This window comes from Liolophura sinensis, chromosome 8 (genome assembly GCF_032854445.1).
Source record: "Liolophura sinensis isolate JHLJ2023 chromosome 8, CUHK_Ljap_v2, whole genome shotgun sequence".
In the NCBI taxonomy this organism is placed as follows: domain Eukaryota; kingdom Metazoa; phylum Mollusca; class Polyplacophora; order Chitonida; family Chitonidae; genus Liolophura; species Liolophura sinensis.
Window position 1 is genome coordinate 47,495,837 of NC_088302.1, and position 15,227 is coordinate 47,511,063.

General features: G+C 38.5%; 1 protein-coding gene across 1 annotated transcript in view; it reads left to right on the top strand.

Annotated features, from left to right (window-relative positions):
- LOC135472935 (acetylcholine receptor subunit alpha-like) overlaps nt 1–9,685 on the top strand; it is a 28,416-nt gene extending 18,731 nt beyond the window's left edge. The window contains 11 exon segments of the mRNA XM_064752672.1: nt 451–495; nt 5,266–5,375; nt 7,682–7,716; nt 7,719–7,838; nt 7,841–7,869; nt 7,871–7,976; nt 7,979–8,213; nt 8,215–8,308; nt 8,310–8,596; nt 8,598–8,697; nt 9,014–9,685. Coding sequence (XP_064608742.1) covers nt 451–495; nt 5,266–5,375; nt 7,682–7,716; nt 7,719–7,838; nt 7,841–7,869; nt 7,871–7,976; nt 7,979–8,213; nt 8,215–8,308; nt 8,310–8,596; nt 8,598–8,697; nt 9,014–9,193 — 1,341 coding nt within the window. The 3' untranslated portion in view covers nt 9,194–9,685.
- Nucleotides 9,686–15,227: the final 5,542 nt, after the last annotated feature.

The window sequence follows — 15,227 nt, forward strand, 5'->3', positions numbered from 1 at the left end:
ATGAATTGAGATCATTGATGAAGGATCAGTATTTAGTTTATATTCATACAATATTTTATATGCGAACTTTGATGTTGACAACAGTCGTTATTCATGGACAGAGGGTACATGCTTTGTTTTTAACAAATTGTTTTATTCTGATATCAATACTTCCAGCACGGATTTACCGGGTTTTGCCCTGGCTATTCCCAGTTTCACTATACCGGTAAATATTCTACTGGCATATTTCTAACCATGAGCGATGCCTGGGTTCAACTGAAAAGTTCTTTGTCCATGAAGGCACAATGAAACATTTAAGACTTTTGTCATATTGGTATATTTGCTAAATGCAATATAAGTCGTATTGTTCTGTTTTATTTCACTTATATTCATTTAATCATGACAGGGTTCCTGTATCATAAATTTATTCTGATTATGCGCCAATCATTGGTTTGTATTTACTTTTTTCAGGATGAAAAAAATCAGATTATGACAACAAATATATGGCTACGACAGGTAAGTAACAACGATCCAGTGTTATACATATACTTATTAGTCGTCTACGTATGAAAATATATATGTATTGATCAATGAACTTATTAAAATCGTAGTTATACACAGGTAATTTGGGTCAGATATTGCAAAAGATTTTGATTTTTATAAAATGACAAGACCAACTTCCTGAACCGTAAGATCAACCTGTAGCATCCGTTAGTGTTAACGATTCGTATACGAATGTCTAAATTAAACATTTTTTATTTAGTTTTTGTATTTATGATCTATTTTATGTAAAATAAGAGTAAATTATAAACAGCTGGTCTAAATCTATTTAATAATATTTTGAACCAAATTATAATTCGAATTCTTCATTAAGTATAAGCAGCCGGTGAACTATTGGTGTAGCTGTACGTGATAGTCACAGCTATTAGATGGCGTGAGGTTTCACCTCTTAGAATGGCGTCCTCTTGGAGCTGCCTCACTGGAACGATATGCTGAAGACACCAATTCAAAATGACCGCTACAAATTGTGTCGCCTTACGCAGAGTGCCTGAGAAAAAGCATACAGTTTGAGAATTTTGAAGTATTTGATGTTTTTAAACCTTATTCATAATCCCATGTGTATTCTTAGTATACTGTGTACTACAGAAAACGACGAAGGCTCGGTCTGACCTGACTGTTCTTAATGAAGAAAAAAAAAATGTAGGAAAGTAAATTTCCCACCCATTTTTTTGTTTCATCCATCGCCTGACGTGGCTATTTCAATTTGAGCTGACAGACGATGTCGTGTAGAATATCTGCTGGGACTCGAAATGGCGGAAGTTTTGTCGCTTAACCTACGCTCTGTTCCTCCACAGTAATTTTCTTTCATCGCCTCTGTGTGATATTAAATTGGTCAGTCACTGTAACAAATATCGAATGTACCTTCGCTCCGCTGAGCAGACCTTGTCACGGGAGAACAGCGGAGAAAAGTAATAAAATCACCTCTGATCCAGTCAGACAGAAAGTGTTGACCGGGCGTATCTGTTACCCCTAGCTTCCTCCGCCTGGCGGCGCTGACTGCCTCTTACGTCAGTGACACGGAAAGCTGGGCTATATACCAACACCATTGCTTATCATATAATCACCTCAAGAACATTTCACTGTATGATTGGAGGAAACCGGACTAACACACAACCATCCGCAGTTTGCTGGTAGACCTTCCCTCGCACGTATAATTGCTCATTATGCCTAGTCAGAATGTATATAACAGGAGAAAAGAAGAGCATTCGAAATAAATTCAGTTTTAATAAAGTTAACAGTTAATAAATCTATAATGCCACAAATCAAATCAGCAGAAGAGATATACATGGCAATTGTGGCATTTGGAGTTCTTAAGACTTGTGGGTAGCATTAGATTTATTGACTCTCCATGTAGTTTATTACAATTTTGTAACAGAAGTGAAGCCCATCTGCATGTAATCGAACTGGTCGTGGCCTCACAAATGGTCATATTCATAATTTCACCATTATTGCAGTGTAATAGATACTATTTCCCACTTGATGCCACATGACACTTTATGTATCATAGATAATACTAGGCGATAACGGTCTAAACATCATTTTAAATATTTAGGCCTAGGCTACCATAGTTTAAGGAATTAAGTATTTGTATCTTAGAATTAGCTCAGTTTGATAAATAATTTATTTTTTCGTTGTGCGTATAGTCTGAGCGAACGTAATTGCGAATTACTGTACTTATGGTCGAGATATCGTGGGGCTTTAGGCCTACATAGCTTCGCCAGATGGAACATAGAAAAACTAATTTCACAGTCTCTGAAGACATGCTGTTGGTGTACAAAGATGCAAAAGGGCCGGATAGTCGATGCGGGTCTTGAGAAAGTCTGGCCTCGACTAAACTACAAAAGCGATCGAATCGTTTTTCACTCGAGGAAAAGCTTCCCTCTGTTGCAGCTTCGATCGGCTTTGCCCAAGGAGAAGATAGGCGCGAGCACAGAGGCAACATATGTGCGGTAATATGAAATTGGGAATCGGAAATCGATCCGGCAAAGGCTTAAATGATACAAGAATTCCCGAGAAAAATATTCCGCTTATGGCATAGATGTCTTGATAATGCCTGACATGTGAGCACTCACGACATTCTTAATCTCTAACGCACTAAAAGTGCGATTTTATTTCTGGACAAGATGCAAAACTCGCCCGTTTCCGCCACTGAGACGGCTCGTGATTTATAATCCCCTTTATGTTGCACTAAGTTGTAAAGACGCGCATAGCCGGCTATCTGCTAACGACAAGAGGCATCAGTGCACCTTGCTGTACCACTTAACACACTCTTTATTCTCGCATTAAACTGCACTAAATGTCCATGGCGCAAAAAATGTGTGAACAGAACAGCGATCTTGACGCTGGTGTTCCACCAGATTCAATCTGTACTAATATTCAGAGTAGTAGTAATGAAGTATAAAGAAAAATAAGAGAAACTGACAAACAGAGCGATGCAATTGATCACGGTGTTCATCTCTTGTAACAGGCAGCGGAGTGTTTCCATTTAGCTGGCAATTTGTACACACTTAAATGGCAGCGCACATGGCCTTATGAATGTGCATGCCCTCTGCATCTTTACTTCTCCTTGTGTAGTTATGTCAGTCTTATCAAAGTCTGCCAGTTCCTCCCACCCCCACCCAGAAATGATAACTCTAATCCTTTGATGAATTTACACATTGCTTGTGAGTTTGATATAGAGCTCGCTGAGATATGCTACTGATGTGCATTTGTGAAATGTAAATAGAAAATCATGCAGCAATTGATGTTTAAAAATATGTGTCACACCAGCAAATTCAGTAATGAAATATCTGAGATGATAGCAAACGTGCATGCATTGGACACTGCTAGCTAAATCCTTTGTGTATTTGTGTTGTTTATTATTAACTTATTCCAAGCAAAATATCAATATCCACTGTAGAATGCTTTAGGTCAGTTTTGTCCAACTGTCTATGGCGTATACCAACTTTATAATGAGCATAGTGTATTTCTTTAATGTGCCAACCAGGACAACTTCCAGGAGAGATATTCCCAGTCGGTGTTAGAGTGTGTTAATTGACGTCAATTACTGGATGAATGTTCTGCTCGAAGCTGTGTGGGCAAAGATGTTCAACGAAAGCAACGTTGTCCTTCATGGCCTTTGTTTATTTCCCTTAGCTTAAAAATCATACATGTTCAGTTTTGGATACCGTGTATCCCAAATCAAAATAAACAAAAGGGTACCAATGAAACAACATGGTGTTTTCGGTTTCTCCAGTGACCTCACTAGAATTCTAGACAAGAAATAATTTAGAGTTACCAAGTGTGTCAGGAAAAATACCTGCGATTGTGTAGGTCTCGTTCCGACTTGTTTTTAAAAATATCTAAGTTTCTATGATTTGTTGTTTTTCTTTTAATATATATGCTATGAACAGCAGAACATGTAGCCAACTGATGTCATGGTGTTAGGGGCGTGTACATGAACAGTTAAAATAAAACCCTAACTGAGTTAAATTGACATGGGGCTGTATTTCACCGGTTACGTGTGACCATTTGCCAGCTGTTAAACTGTCGTAGCTGCTCTGGTTTTTCTCTCTATGCTGTACGTCTATCACACTGTCGTCTCTGCTCTGGTTTTTTCTCAGTGCTGTACATCTATCACACTGTCGTCGCTCTGTTTTTTTCTCTCTATGCTGTACGTCTGTCACACTGTCGTGGCTCCTCTTTTTTTCTCTATGCTGTACATCTATCACACTGTTTTCGATGCTCTGCGTTTACTCTCTATGGTGTGCGTCTGTCACTATGACGCCGCTGCCCTGGTTTTACTCTCTATGCTGTACGTCTATCACTGTCTTCGCTGGTCTGGTTTTACTCTTTATGCTGTACGTCCATCACTCTGACGTGGCTGGTCTGGTTTTACTCTCTATGCTGTTTGTCTATCACACTGACGTCACTGCTCTGGTCATACTCTCTATGACGTACGTCTCAATTATATTTGTAACGCTGCACAGGAATGGATTGACTATAAACTAACATGGATCCCCGACGAGTATGGGGGAGTCCAACGTATGTATGTTCCATCCACCAAGATCTGGCTGCCAGATATCGTACTCTACAATAAGTAAGTGACTGGTGGACAATGGTTACCCAAGCAGCATGTCCATGTTGTATTGTCCGGTGCTCTCGGGTTTTGTGATTTTTAATCTGTGATTTTGTAAATGATGCTATATTTCGTCAGTGGCTAGACGTTTCACAGCGCAGTGAAATTCACACTTTTTTTCGTGCTTTGTTTGTCTACGATTGACTATAAAGTGAAAGAAATGGTATTCATGATAAGAGAAACGCATGGTACCACAGTTAATGCTGCAATTATATCACACTTGGCTAGTTAAAATGTGCACTTCTTCAAAACTATAATAAGGGCATTAGGCAAGTGTGACGGCATTGCACAAATTACTTTGATGTCATGGCACAATAACGGTGACATCACTCGTTACTCGTAGCACGAATATAAGATGCTTAACCTTTGTAATATCAAGATGGCGCTGTATGGAATTTCACCGACTAGCTTAGGACGTTAATTTTAGTTAAATGTTTGTGATTGCGAGTGTTGTGCCATGTCACTGGAGCATGCTTGTTCAGATATTTAACTTCTTTAGTCAGTTCGCCACATACATAGCACGGCTTTGTTTGTTTTCTCACGTGTTAGTGCCTGCTTTGGTTCATTTGTGTTCTTTTTTTCCCCTTCTGTATCTTGTTGTGATAAAGGAATGGGAAGACACAAGTCTAAGATGGGACGCGAGGGAATACGGCGGTATTGCCAAAATGGAGATCCCCGCCTCCATTATTTGGCTCCCAGATATTGTCCTATATAACAAGTAAGTCAAAAGCACAAGAAGTTAGCTGATATATGCTATATTATTGCTATATATATATTGTATTGCTAATGTATAGTTTTGAAATTGTCTACGTTAAGACAAAGTTGTGGTAATCTGCTTAATGTTAAATCTGCATAATGTTAAATTGTGATTAAATTTGGATTCGTTCATTCATATGGCTCCCAGATATTGTCCTATATAACAAGTAAGTCAGAAGCACAAGAAGTTAGCTGATATATGCTATATTATTGCTATATATATATATATATATATATATATATATATATATATATATATATATATATATATATATATATATATATATATATATATATATATGTGTATATATTGTATTGCTAATTTCTAGTTTTGAAATTGTCTACGTTAAGACAAAGTTGTGGTAATCTGCTTAATGTTAAATCTGCTTAATGTTAAATTGTGATTAAATTTGGATTCGTTCATCTATGTCCACATTATCTGCATTTATGGATGTAAATAATTCAACATTTTAGAAATTTAGACTGTTCACTATGAAGCTGTGTTGCATGTTATATTTGTTGTGTATTGTCTTCATATGAGTGTTACCTCAATTCTGTGTCACTTTAGTTTTGTGTTGTTAAATGATCATTCTCCTCTGTAGATTTATGTAACACCCTAGTACAATATCCGGTTTTTAATTTGTCAGTTGGCCTAATAGTTTAAGAAGTGTCGAAACATACACACATGTATACAGATAAATATGGCTGGAGTTTTATGAATTGTTAAACAGATAACGTGAATTATGTTACAATCCCTGTGATGTGTGAGACGTACAATTAACCAGCTAACATTATGAGTTTTATTTAATACTCGGTTCTCTTTGATTGATTTTCTTGGTGTCCACAGTTGTGTTTCTCATTGATCTATCTAACAACTGTACCATTGTACTAATCAAAACTGTGGCATGACAAAGTGGTTTTGTCGTGCCCTTTGTTCTTTCTTTGACAGCGGCCTACAATGTGAGGTCACAAAGACTTGCCTCCTCAGCGTTGCATGTTTAGAGACACAAAGATTTACCCGTGGAAATAGAGTGGAGATTCATGACGTAATCACTCAGTTTGCTGTTAAACTCGTACATTGCCCCGAAACCATAAAGCCCCACCCCCGCCCCATAGGCCAAAAACAATAAAAAAGGGGAAAAAGCTGTCAGACTTGTAAAATCTTACATGCTAAAAGTACATCACCAAATTGCATTATAGATTCTGTCGAATAATCCCCAATATTAGCCTCATGATCTGTCAAGCTAGGCCAGCACGGCACCCATAATCACATCCTGTCTATCATTTCTTAAATTGTAGCTCTTCTTTATAAGCCAAATTGCACTGCACTGCATTTGCTTAGGCAAATTTCCCCGAATGAGCTATAACACAGGCGCCTTTTGATTTATATAAACAAATTAGCATGATTCTACTTTGACCATACGTGAAACAAAATCCCTTGACAATTTAATGTAATTTTGATTTATCATAAAACAATTATAATTTGAAATGGAAATCTTTATTTTTTGCTCTTCCTTATGTTTTTCTCTAATAACAAAAATGCTAATGATAAACGATCTCAGATTAAATATCCCCGGATTGTGCATTGAAAGCTTTTATTTAACTTCTCAACTGCCAATATCCTTCTTTTAAGTTCTGTTAACTGAAAATAAGATGCAGCCTTCTTATACAAGCACATTATGATTTATTTATTCGCAATTTAAGTTTTGTCCCTTAACAATCTTTGCGAAGACTAAGCCATAAAGCTACGATCTGACTGCAGATTAAACATCTCAATGTTCTCAATACACAGGAATAAACAGGATTAAATAATTTAACGTTAACATTATGTGAGTTTTAATGAAATTATTATTATAAAGGTATTTCTTCAAGTGAAAGAAAACATGTAATGAAAAAAAATGTAATTCACCTTTGTATTGAGAACATTTTTGTCGCCCTAAATTCCAACTCTTCCTCCGCTAATTTCATCTTCATTAATGCTGTGGCTATTGCAATAACCCTATTATTTGCGAGATAATCTTAATCACGATTATAAACTGAAGTAGGTGTATTAAGCGGTAGAATACGTTAGCGCTTGGAATGTTGTTCTGAGGCCTAACCCTTGTATTAACAATGTTACTAACCATGCATGTTATCTCACATTACATTGGAATGGGCTGATTGATCGCTTGCCTTTATGGCATGTCCAACGGTTGTTGTGGTGGCACTTAATTTGGGGCTGTGATATGTTATTCACCGCATGTACATGACATTGACTGTGTATTTCAGTGCTGATGGCAATTATGAAGTAACCCTGATGACAAAGCCACTTTGCATCACACTGGTCGAGTTGTTTGGGAACCGCCTGCAATTTACAAAAGTTCCTGTACCATTGATGTCGAGTTTTTCCCCTTTGACGTCCAGCTATGTTCCATGAAGTTCGGGTCCTGACCTATGATGGCGACCAAGTGGACCTTTGTACATATATGCTCAGCCGAGGGCAAGGACGATAAACCAATCCACAGAGGCGTAGACCTCAAGGACTTTTACCCTAGTGTAGAATGGGACATTCTAGAAGTTCCCGCCAAAAGAATCAAAAATTTTACCTATGCTGCCCCGAGCCCTACCCCGATATAACCTTTAATATAACAATGCGTAGGAAAACTCTGTTCCACACTGTAAACCTGATCATTCCTTGCGTAGCCATTTCCTTCCTGACAGTGTTAGTATTTTACCTTCCCTCTGACAGTGGTGAGAAGATTACTCTGTGTATCTCCATTCTGCTTTCATTGACCGTGTTTTTCTTGTTGCTGGCGGAATCATCCCGCCTACCTCATTGTGGTACCGCTGATCGGCAAGTACCTTTATTTACAATTGATATTGGTTACACTCTCCATCATTGTGACCGTTGTCGTCTTTGAACGTACACTTCCGGTCGCCATCGACGCACACGATGTCGCCCTGGGTGCGCAGAGTCTTCCTCAACATCCTGCCACGCCTGCTCATCATGAGACGGCCGAACATTGAGAAGGAGAACCGACCCCGTGTCGTCATCCGGACCTGCAATGGGCTGGAGGTCCGAGACTCGTACGGTGAGCTGAAACGTCCTGAGTAGAGAGTGTGCTTACGAGACAAACCAGGGCTCGTACCCTCTCTGCGTGGTGGACCGGATGATTTGTTAGCGGGCGAAAGTGAGACAATCTCCCAGAATTCGCCATCGGCACTACTCACCAGACGCAATACAGGCTATGGAAGGGGTGTCCTTTATCGCTGAACATCTCAAACATGAAGACCATTTAGCCGCAGTGAGTAAACCGGTAACAATATCACATAAGGAGGACCCGACCCCTCGTTAAGTGTCTACAAACCTTTGCCAAACCACCCTGTAGACGGTTCTGCAGCTGTAAGAAGGTCAAACGTGCTTCTGCCCCAGTGTAACTGTTGTTAACAGTCTTATACACTTTGTTTAATTGCTGTGACAAAATTCCTAAATTTGTTTTGACCAAGATGCTTTTGGCATAAAGAAAGGCCTTTCAAAATATTGAATACCTCTGTTAGGCTAAAATACTAACGAATTAGCGTTGAAACTAATCCGTCAAAAAATTACCTTTGTTGTTGCAGGTGCAGGAAGACTGGAAGTACGTTGCCATGGTTTTGGATAGATTGTTCCTCTGGATTTTCACGACGGCCTGTGTCGTCGGGACATTCGGTATCATTCTTCAGGCTCCAACTCTTTACGACGACCGTCATGCGTTAACAAAAGAAGATACGTGTTTCCAAGACATGCTTTTGAACAATTAAATGGCGTGTCTCCATGTGTGAATTTCTGAGACCTTTGTGTATATACTCATATCCCTCATTTCTTTTCAAAAGCCATGATGTTATTGTTATATATTGCTATGCCACTTCGGGAAATTCTCCTGGTGTAAGATATCTTGTTTGATCATATCGTGATAAATTATTGTTCTTTGGAAAATGTAGTCAAAGGTATAAATTATTGTTCTCTGGTAAATGTAGTCAAAGGTATAAATTATTGTTTTGTTTTACAAGGTATCTTGATAGTCGACGGTAGTTAAGGCACTCCCTGATCTCAACCCAAAGTTACCCTCTGCGATAATGTTTATTTGTGATCTCGGAAACTTTGCTCCTGAACGCTATGTAAACAACCACTTTTGTTGTCCTTCTGAATGCCATTTGTTTTCCTGGTGAAAAGTTATATTCTGTTGATAAAGTATTTGTTATTGATTTATAAAAAGAATGATTTGTGAATAGTATATAGAACTGTTTTCCTTATCATTTCTTGTCCAGTTGTCTTTACCATTCTCTTTAAGAAACTTATGGTTGACTCGCAGGGTTGTCCTTATGCAATGGACAGGGCTGATATTTTAATGCGATTGGAAATTTGCTTATCTACACGTGGAGGCTGCTAATAAAATTATTTCATATCTTCGATTGCACCTCGGTCGTTGTCTACAAGCATAAAAGCACATCTGTCATGGTTTGCGCAATCAACAGCAATCCTGTCGCTTTGTTCGTATTTGATAAGAAACTTTTGCGAGGAGACAATTTCAGGAGCTGTAAACACCACTTATGCTGTTAAAATCAATGTTTGGCGATGATCCCCAGTATTCCCTTATTCCTGAAACACAAACAACCTTGCAAGTCCTCAAACAAAAATCGAAGCGAAGTCGATGGAGCTGCATTGGTATTGCAGACACAGACTGTCTGCAGACACTTGTAACAGTCTTTTCCTCAACATATTCCCAGGTTCAGTCGGCATGTCTTAACTTCGGGTTAGCCAATAATGATGTACTTCACAATGGTGCCATTATAAAGAATATATACTGAATAAAAGGGAGTTATCCATGATGTATATATGTATATATAGTAGAATAGGCGTTTACTCTACTAAACCGTAAGTCTTGCACTCACCTATAAATGGAATAGGGACGGGGAAGAATGAAGATAAACGTCAAGAAAAGTTCCAAGTCCTAACTCACTTAAAAACATTCGTGAAGCTCAGCTTGATAATACCTGGATCTGAGTTCGATTAGTTCGGCCTTCTCTCTTCCCAGTTTGGGTAAATATGTGATAACAAGTGAGAGCTGAGAAGCAGCGAGTCCATCAGACAAGCACTGACTTAAGGCTAACCAAGGCTGAGAGGTGGCCCTCTGTCCTTTCTCTTTATCTTAGAGCCTTGCATTAAAGCCCGATGTCAGGAATTGAAAGATCGCCCGGGGGGCCAGGTCGATTCCACTGGGAAGACACACGAGTGAAGGGTCCATCGTTTCAGGGCATCTAGACGGCGAGGCCTGGTCGATACAGAAGACACGAGTGGAACCGATGGCGAACTGGTAAGAGAGTTGATTCTACCGAGGCTAAGCCCTCTGACTATAAGCCTTGTGTTGGTCCAATAGTCACTCTAGAGGTTGGCACCCAGAGTGATACCCGAGGGAGTGAAATGAGACACTAGATATCACCCGACAGGATATTAAACCTCGTTGTATAAGTCTCAACAAAGGCGCTTAAGTCAACCATGAAATGATTTTAATTTTAAGAGAATATAAATGGTGTTCGGTATCGTCAGCCATGTTTGTATCAGTTAAAACAAAGCAAGTAAAGCATGAAATAGGTGAAACAAAATTATTCTGCCACTCACAGTGAGTTTGTGACAATAGAAATGAGGATGGTATATCATTACAGCTTGCCGGTAAAACATTATGGTACTCTTCTTTGAAGTTTAATGGAAACAAATAGCTCACAGAAACGGTTTCTCATAAACTGGTGTTTTCCAGATTGTCTCCCTTTACGAGTCAACTTCATATCCATATCCACAAAAAACTCATCAAAGAAAAACAGCCAATCTGACATTCATTTCGATAAAATTAAGATACAGTCATCAGTGTTATAGATATTTAAACGCTTGTTTTCCCTAATTCGAGATAATAAACGAAACCTACTTACCTACGTAACACTGCTATTGATTAAACATTTGTTAATGTTGCACAATAGGTGGGAGAATAAAACTTAAATTAAACCAGCTATAGCGCAGATATGAAGTAAAACATTATGCTGTAATTATTTCAAGTACGTACAGCGTTATAATTAGGTATAAAACATCGGTTTCCAATATATCAAGATAAAATACCAGATACGTTTTAATAAAGTAAAACACGAGATAAGTTGCATTTAGGTGAAAACATCTGGTTGTTGTAATCGAGTAAAACACCAAATCCACCGTAATTAGATGAACTGTTCACGTGCGTTGTAATTAGCTGCAACTTCAGACTGCTAAATAAGCTTGTTATATTGCTATAGTAAAGTCGTCCTCGCGTAGCTTGACTTATTTAATTACGTTTTGTAGGGATGAAATTCAAGTTCATTTACAAAGAGAAGGAAAAAAACACACGAAAGAATCATTTATGTGGTTATTCTGTCAGATGCGCCCATCGTCGACGCACTGGACGTATGAACGTTGTTAATACGAAACTGGGCGATTGTTATTAACTCTACAACCCATGCTTTAGTATATCTATAGTTTATCAATGTACTATATAACGCCAAGAAAGCAAGTGCTGACTTGCTTAGTTACGTATGGTTTGCGCAAGAAAGTTGAACAGTATTCATATGTCCAAGTGACCGAAATGTTTTAAGTTAAGAATATAAAATTAGGGACACCGCCATCCATGGTGTCATCATTCTCCATACAACTCTAATGTTATCGCCTATTTTCGTTATGTGCTGATAATCAGTCATCTACTTCATTCCTCGGCCAACGTATCGCTTCCCCTGCAACACTTGCGCGGAAATTCACGTCAGAAAAATAAGCCCAGCTGCAGTGTTCAGACAAGCAGCTGGTGTTGACACGAGACAAGCGTGTGTATACTGACAGCCCGTAATCTACGCCACGTGACGATATCTACTTTGTTTTTCTGCCAGAAGTTGTGTGTGGCAAGTCAAATATACAAATTGTCAGTATCAACGAACATAGCTGAGAGAATATCTATTATTACTTCTTCAGCCTCATGCAGGTATATTAATGAAGACACCCTGATTAAGATAACATCAACTATACCTCACTGAATGATGTAAGTGCAGTAACCTCAAGATGAGTGAAAAATAAATGTCTGATAGAGATAAAAATTCAAGCGAAAGCTCACCCTCCGTCTTGTTTGATAAGTTATCACCACGTCTTTGTTTGATCAGTTATCACCACGTCATTGTTTATCAGTTATCACAGCGTCGTCGCTATAATCGTGATTGTGTAAAACAATATTTTAATTAAACTGATTTTCGATTTTCACAAAAATTACATATTTCCTAATGAAATAAAACTTTTCTGCCTTTACCAAAGATAACCCTCAATTACCTTTCAATACATGTTAGACTCGTACATGTACTATTTGTCGTGTTAAAATTATAATCTTCACAGACCAGGCTCATATATGGGGAAAGGTAATTGTTAGTGATGTTCTAAAATCACAGGAAACATTCGACTGGATTTGTGCCGACTGATCTTTTGCCAAAAATCTTCCGGTTTAATATCTTTAAATAAGAAATTACATTCGGAGATTAAGTTTGGCATTGGAAATTTAACACGTTCAAATGCAGTAATCATAAATACACCGTGGGCAAAAGTTAATAAGGTGAACACCTTTGTTACGCAACGCCTGGTTAGACAAACTGTCAGAAACACACATTTAAGCAATATTTCAGGCGTGATACTCCACTTGTTATATAACCCTCACCTTTCATCCTTTCGGCTGAATTAAGAGTGGCGAAGATCAAAAGCTTTGACCATATTCCTTGAGATGAATAATTGAATATATACATATCAAATCAGGAAAAATTGAGGATGTGTAAGCAAGTGTAACTAGAACGGCCAAATGTTGGTCAAACACTCTTCTATCAGGTGAATAGCTTTAGGAGATATTGACGAAGAAAACGCAACCAACAATTGGTCAAATTTCTGATCATATCAAATCAGATAAATAGTAAAGGAGAATAAAACTGAAACTAGAAAAACCAACGTTTTATTAGACCCTACCCCGCCAAGTGAATCATTTTAAAAAATATATGTGAATCAAGCACAACCAACCGCTGACCAAACAAACTTATTTCGTCAGGTGAGGACAGTTTGAGAACGCGCATGAAACAAGCACAAACGCCAGCCCTTTTTGACTTTTTTGAAAGCTTAGTTTTTGGTAGGGGAAGTTGAAATTTGGACACACTTGTCTTAGGAAACACTTTGATGACATGGAAAAATTTCAACTACTAAAGCCGAAAAATGAGCTGTAAGATTACATTTCAAATTCTGACTCAAGTCAGAAATGTCTTTGAGGAATCGGCCCCAACGTACAAGAGCAATCAACAGTATATATAACATGAGTCAAACAGCGCACTCCCTTTCCGAGCTGTGGTTACTGTCAGCACAAAAAGCCTTCATCTAATGAAGTATGGAGTTCGAATCCAGGCATTGGCCTTCCTGCCATATGAAAGCCAAATCTCCAAAGTTTTATAAATAACTTTGGAGCTGGAGCTGTGGGGTCAAAGCCACATGACGTGTCAGAAACTGCACGTCAAAACGCAGTGGTCAAATTAATAAAAACAGTATAAAGGCAATGTCGTTCACTTGCTCACTTCACATTCACAGATGTTCACAAATTGCTTCACTATACTAGCTCATGCTACCAAAGCCTTTGAGCAGTAGAAATTGAATTCATACGACCAAAGTTCGCTCAGTATGCAGTAGGCTAAGGTGAACATAGAAATGAATCATGCTGTTTCAAACGTTAGTTGTGTATATAGTATGATTACTGAAAGAAGGAAGTTTTTCCCCTTGTTTATGATATGAGCACAAGTAGGTTTGTGCGTTGTACAAATCATGTGATACATGTACATGTGGGCCTATCTTACATAGTGACATCATGCAAGAAATGAGTTCAAAAATATTAATTAATATGGAAAAATCCTTACTTTGATTAGTCATGCTGAAAAAAGCAATGAATCCCAAATCCAGACAATTGCAGTGTATTCCGCCCAAATAAGTGGTAGCAATTTGATAGTTCTGGCACGAAAACATCTCAGCATTACACGATTGGATTAAGTGGCATTTGAAAACTGACAACTACAGAAGTCTGACGAAAACTAAATTTATTGTAGATAACAATAATGTAGGTAGCATTTCCCTGGTGTAATTTTCACACCGTAACTTATTACAAGATCTCTACAGAAAATATTGAAATGCTACATAATATTCTAGTCATTATCATTTCTGATTGTATTTCTATATTGTATTTTTGTGTACATGACCGAGCTGTACCAGTTAGCTTTCTAAGAAATTCCTAGTGAAACGACTCAAAGCTACACAGTTAAATACGCAGACATGTTCAACCTTGGTAGATGGTTCGAAGATGTCATTCAAAGTCCAAGGGAGCTCAATGTGCAAAGACACATCTACTGTGCCCCGAACATGCGCAAACACTAAGAGCTTCGCGGGCAGGTCAAGGGACAACGTCCTTCCTGTCAAAGGATAATCTCTGTCAGTGAAAAATAACAGATTGCAGATTGTAGTCATATTCCATTATGCAAGGATCGCTGGTCGTATTGATCGCTGGCCTATTTCATTGACCCGCTGAATTCTGATATGCTTGGACATGACAACCATTCAGTCAGCCCGCCGCTGACGGCGAGTCCTGGGCAGAACTAACCAGCCAAGGACAACCTCTCCCCGCCTCCACTGGCCTGGCTTAGATTCATCCCGACATGACTAAAACGTAAAGGTTAATGAAATGTGATTTGAGTCCTGTCTTCCCTCTCCCAGATTTAATTGGTC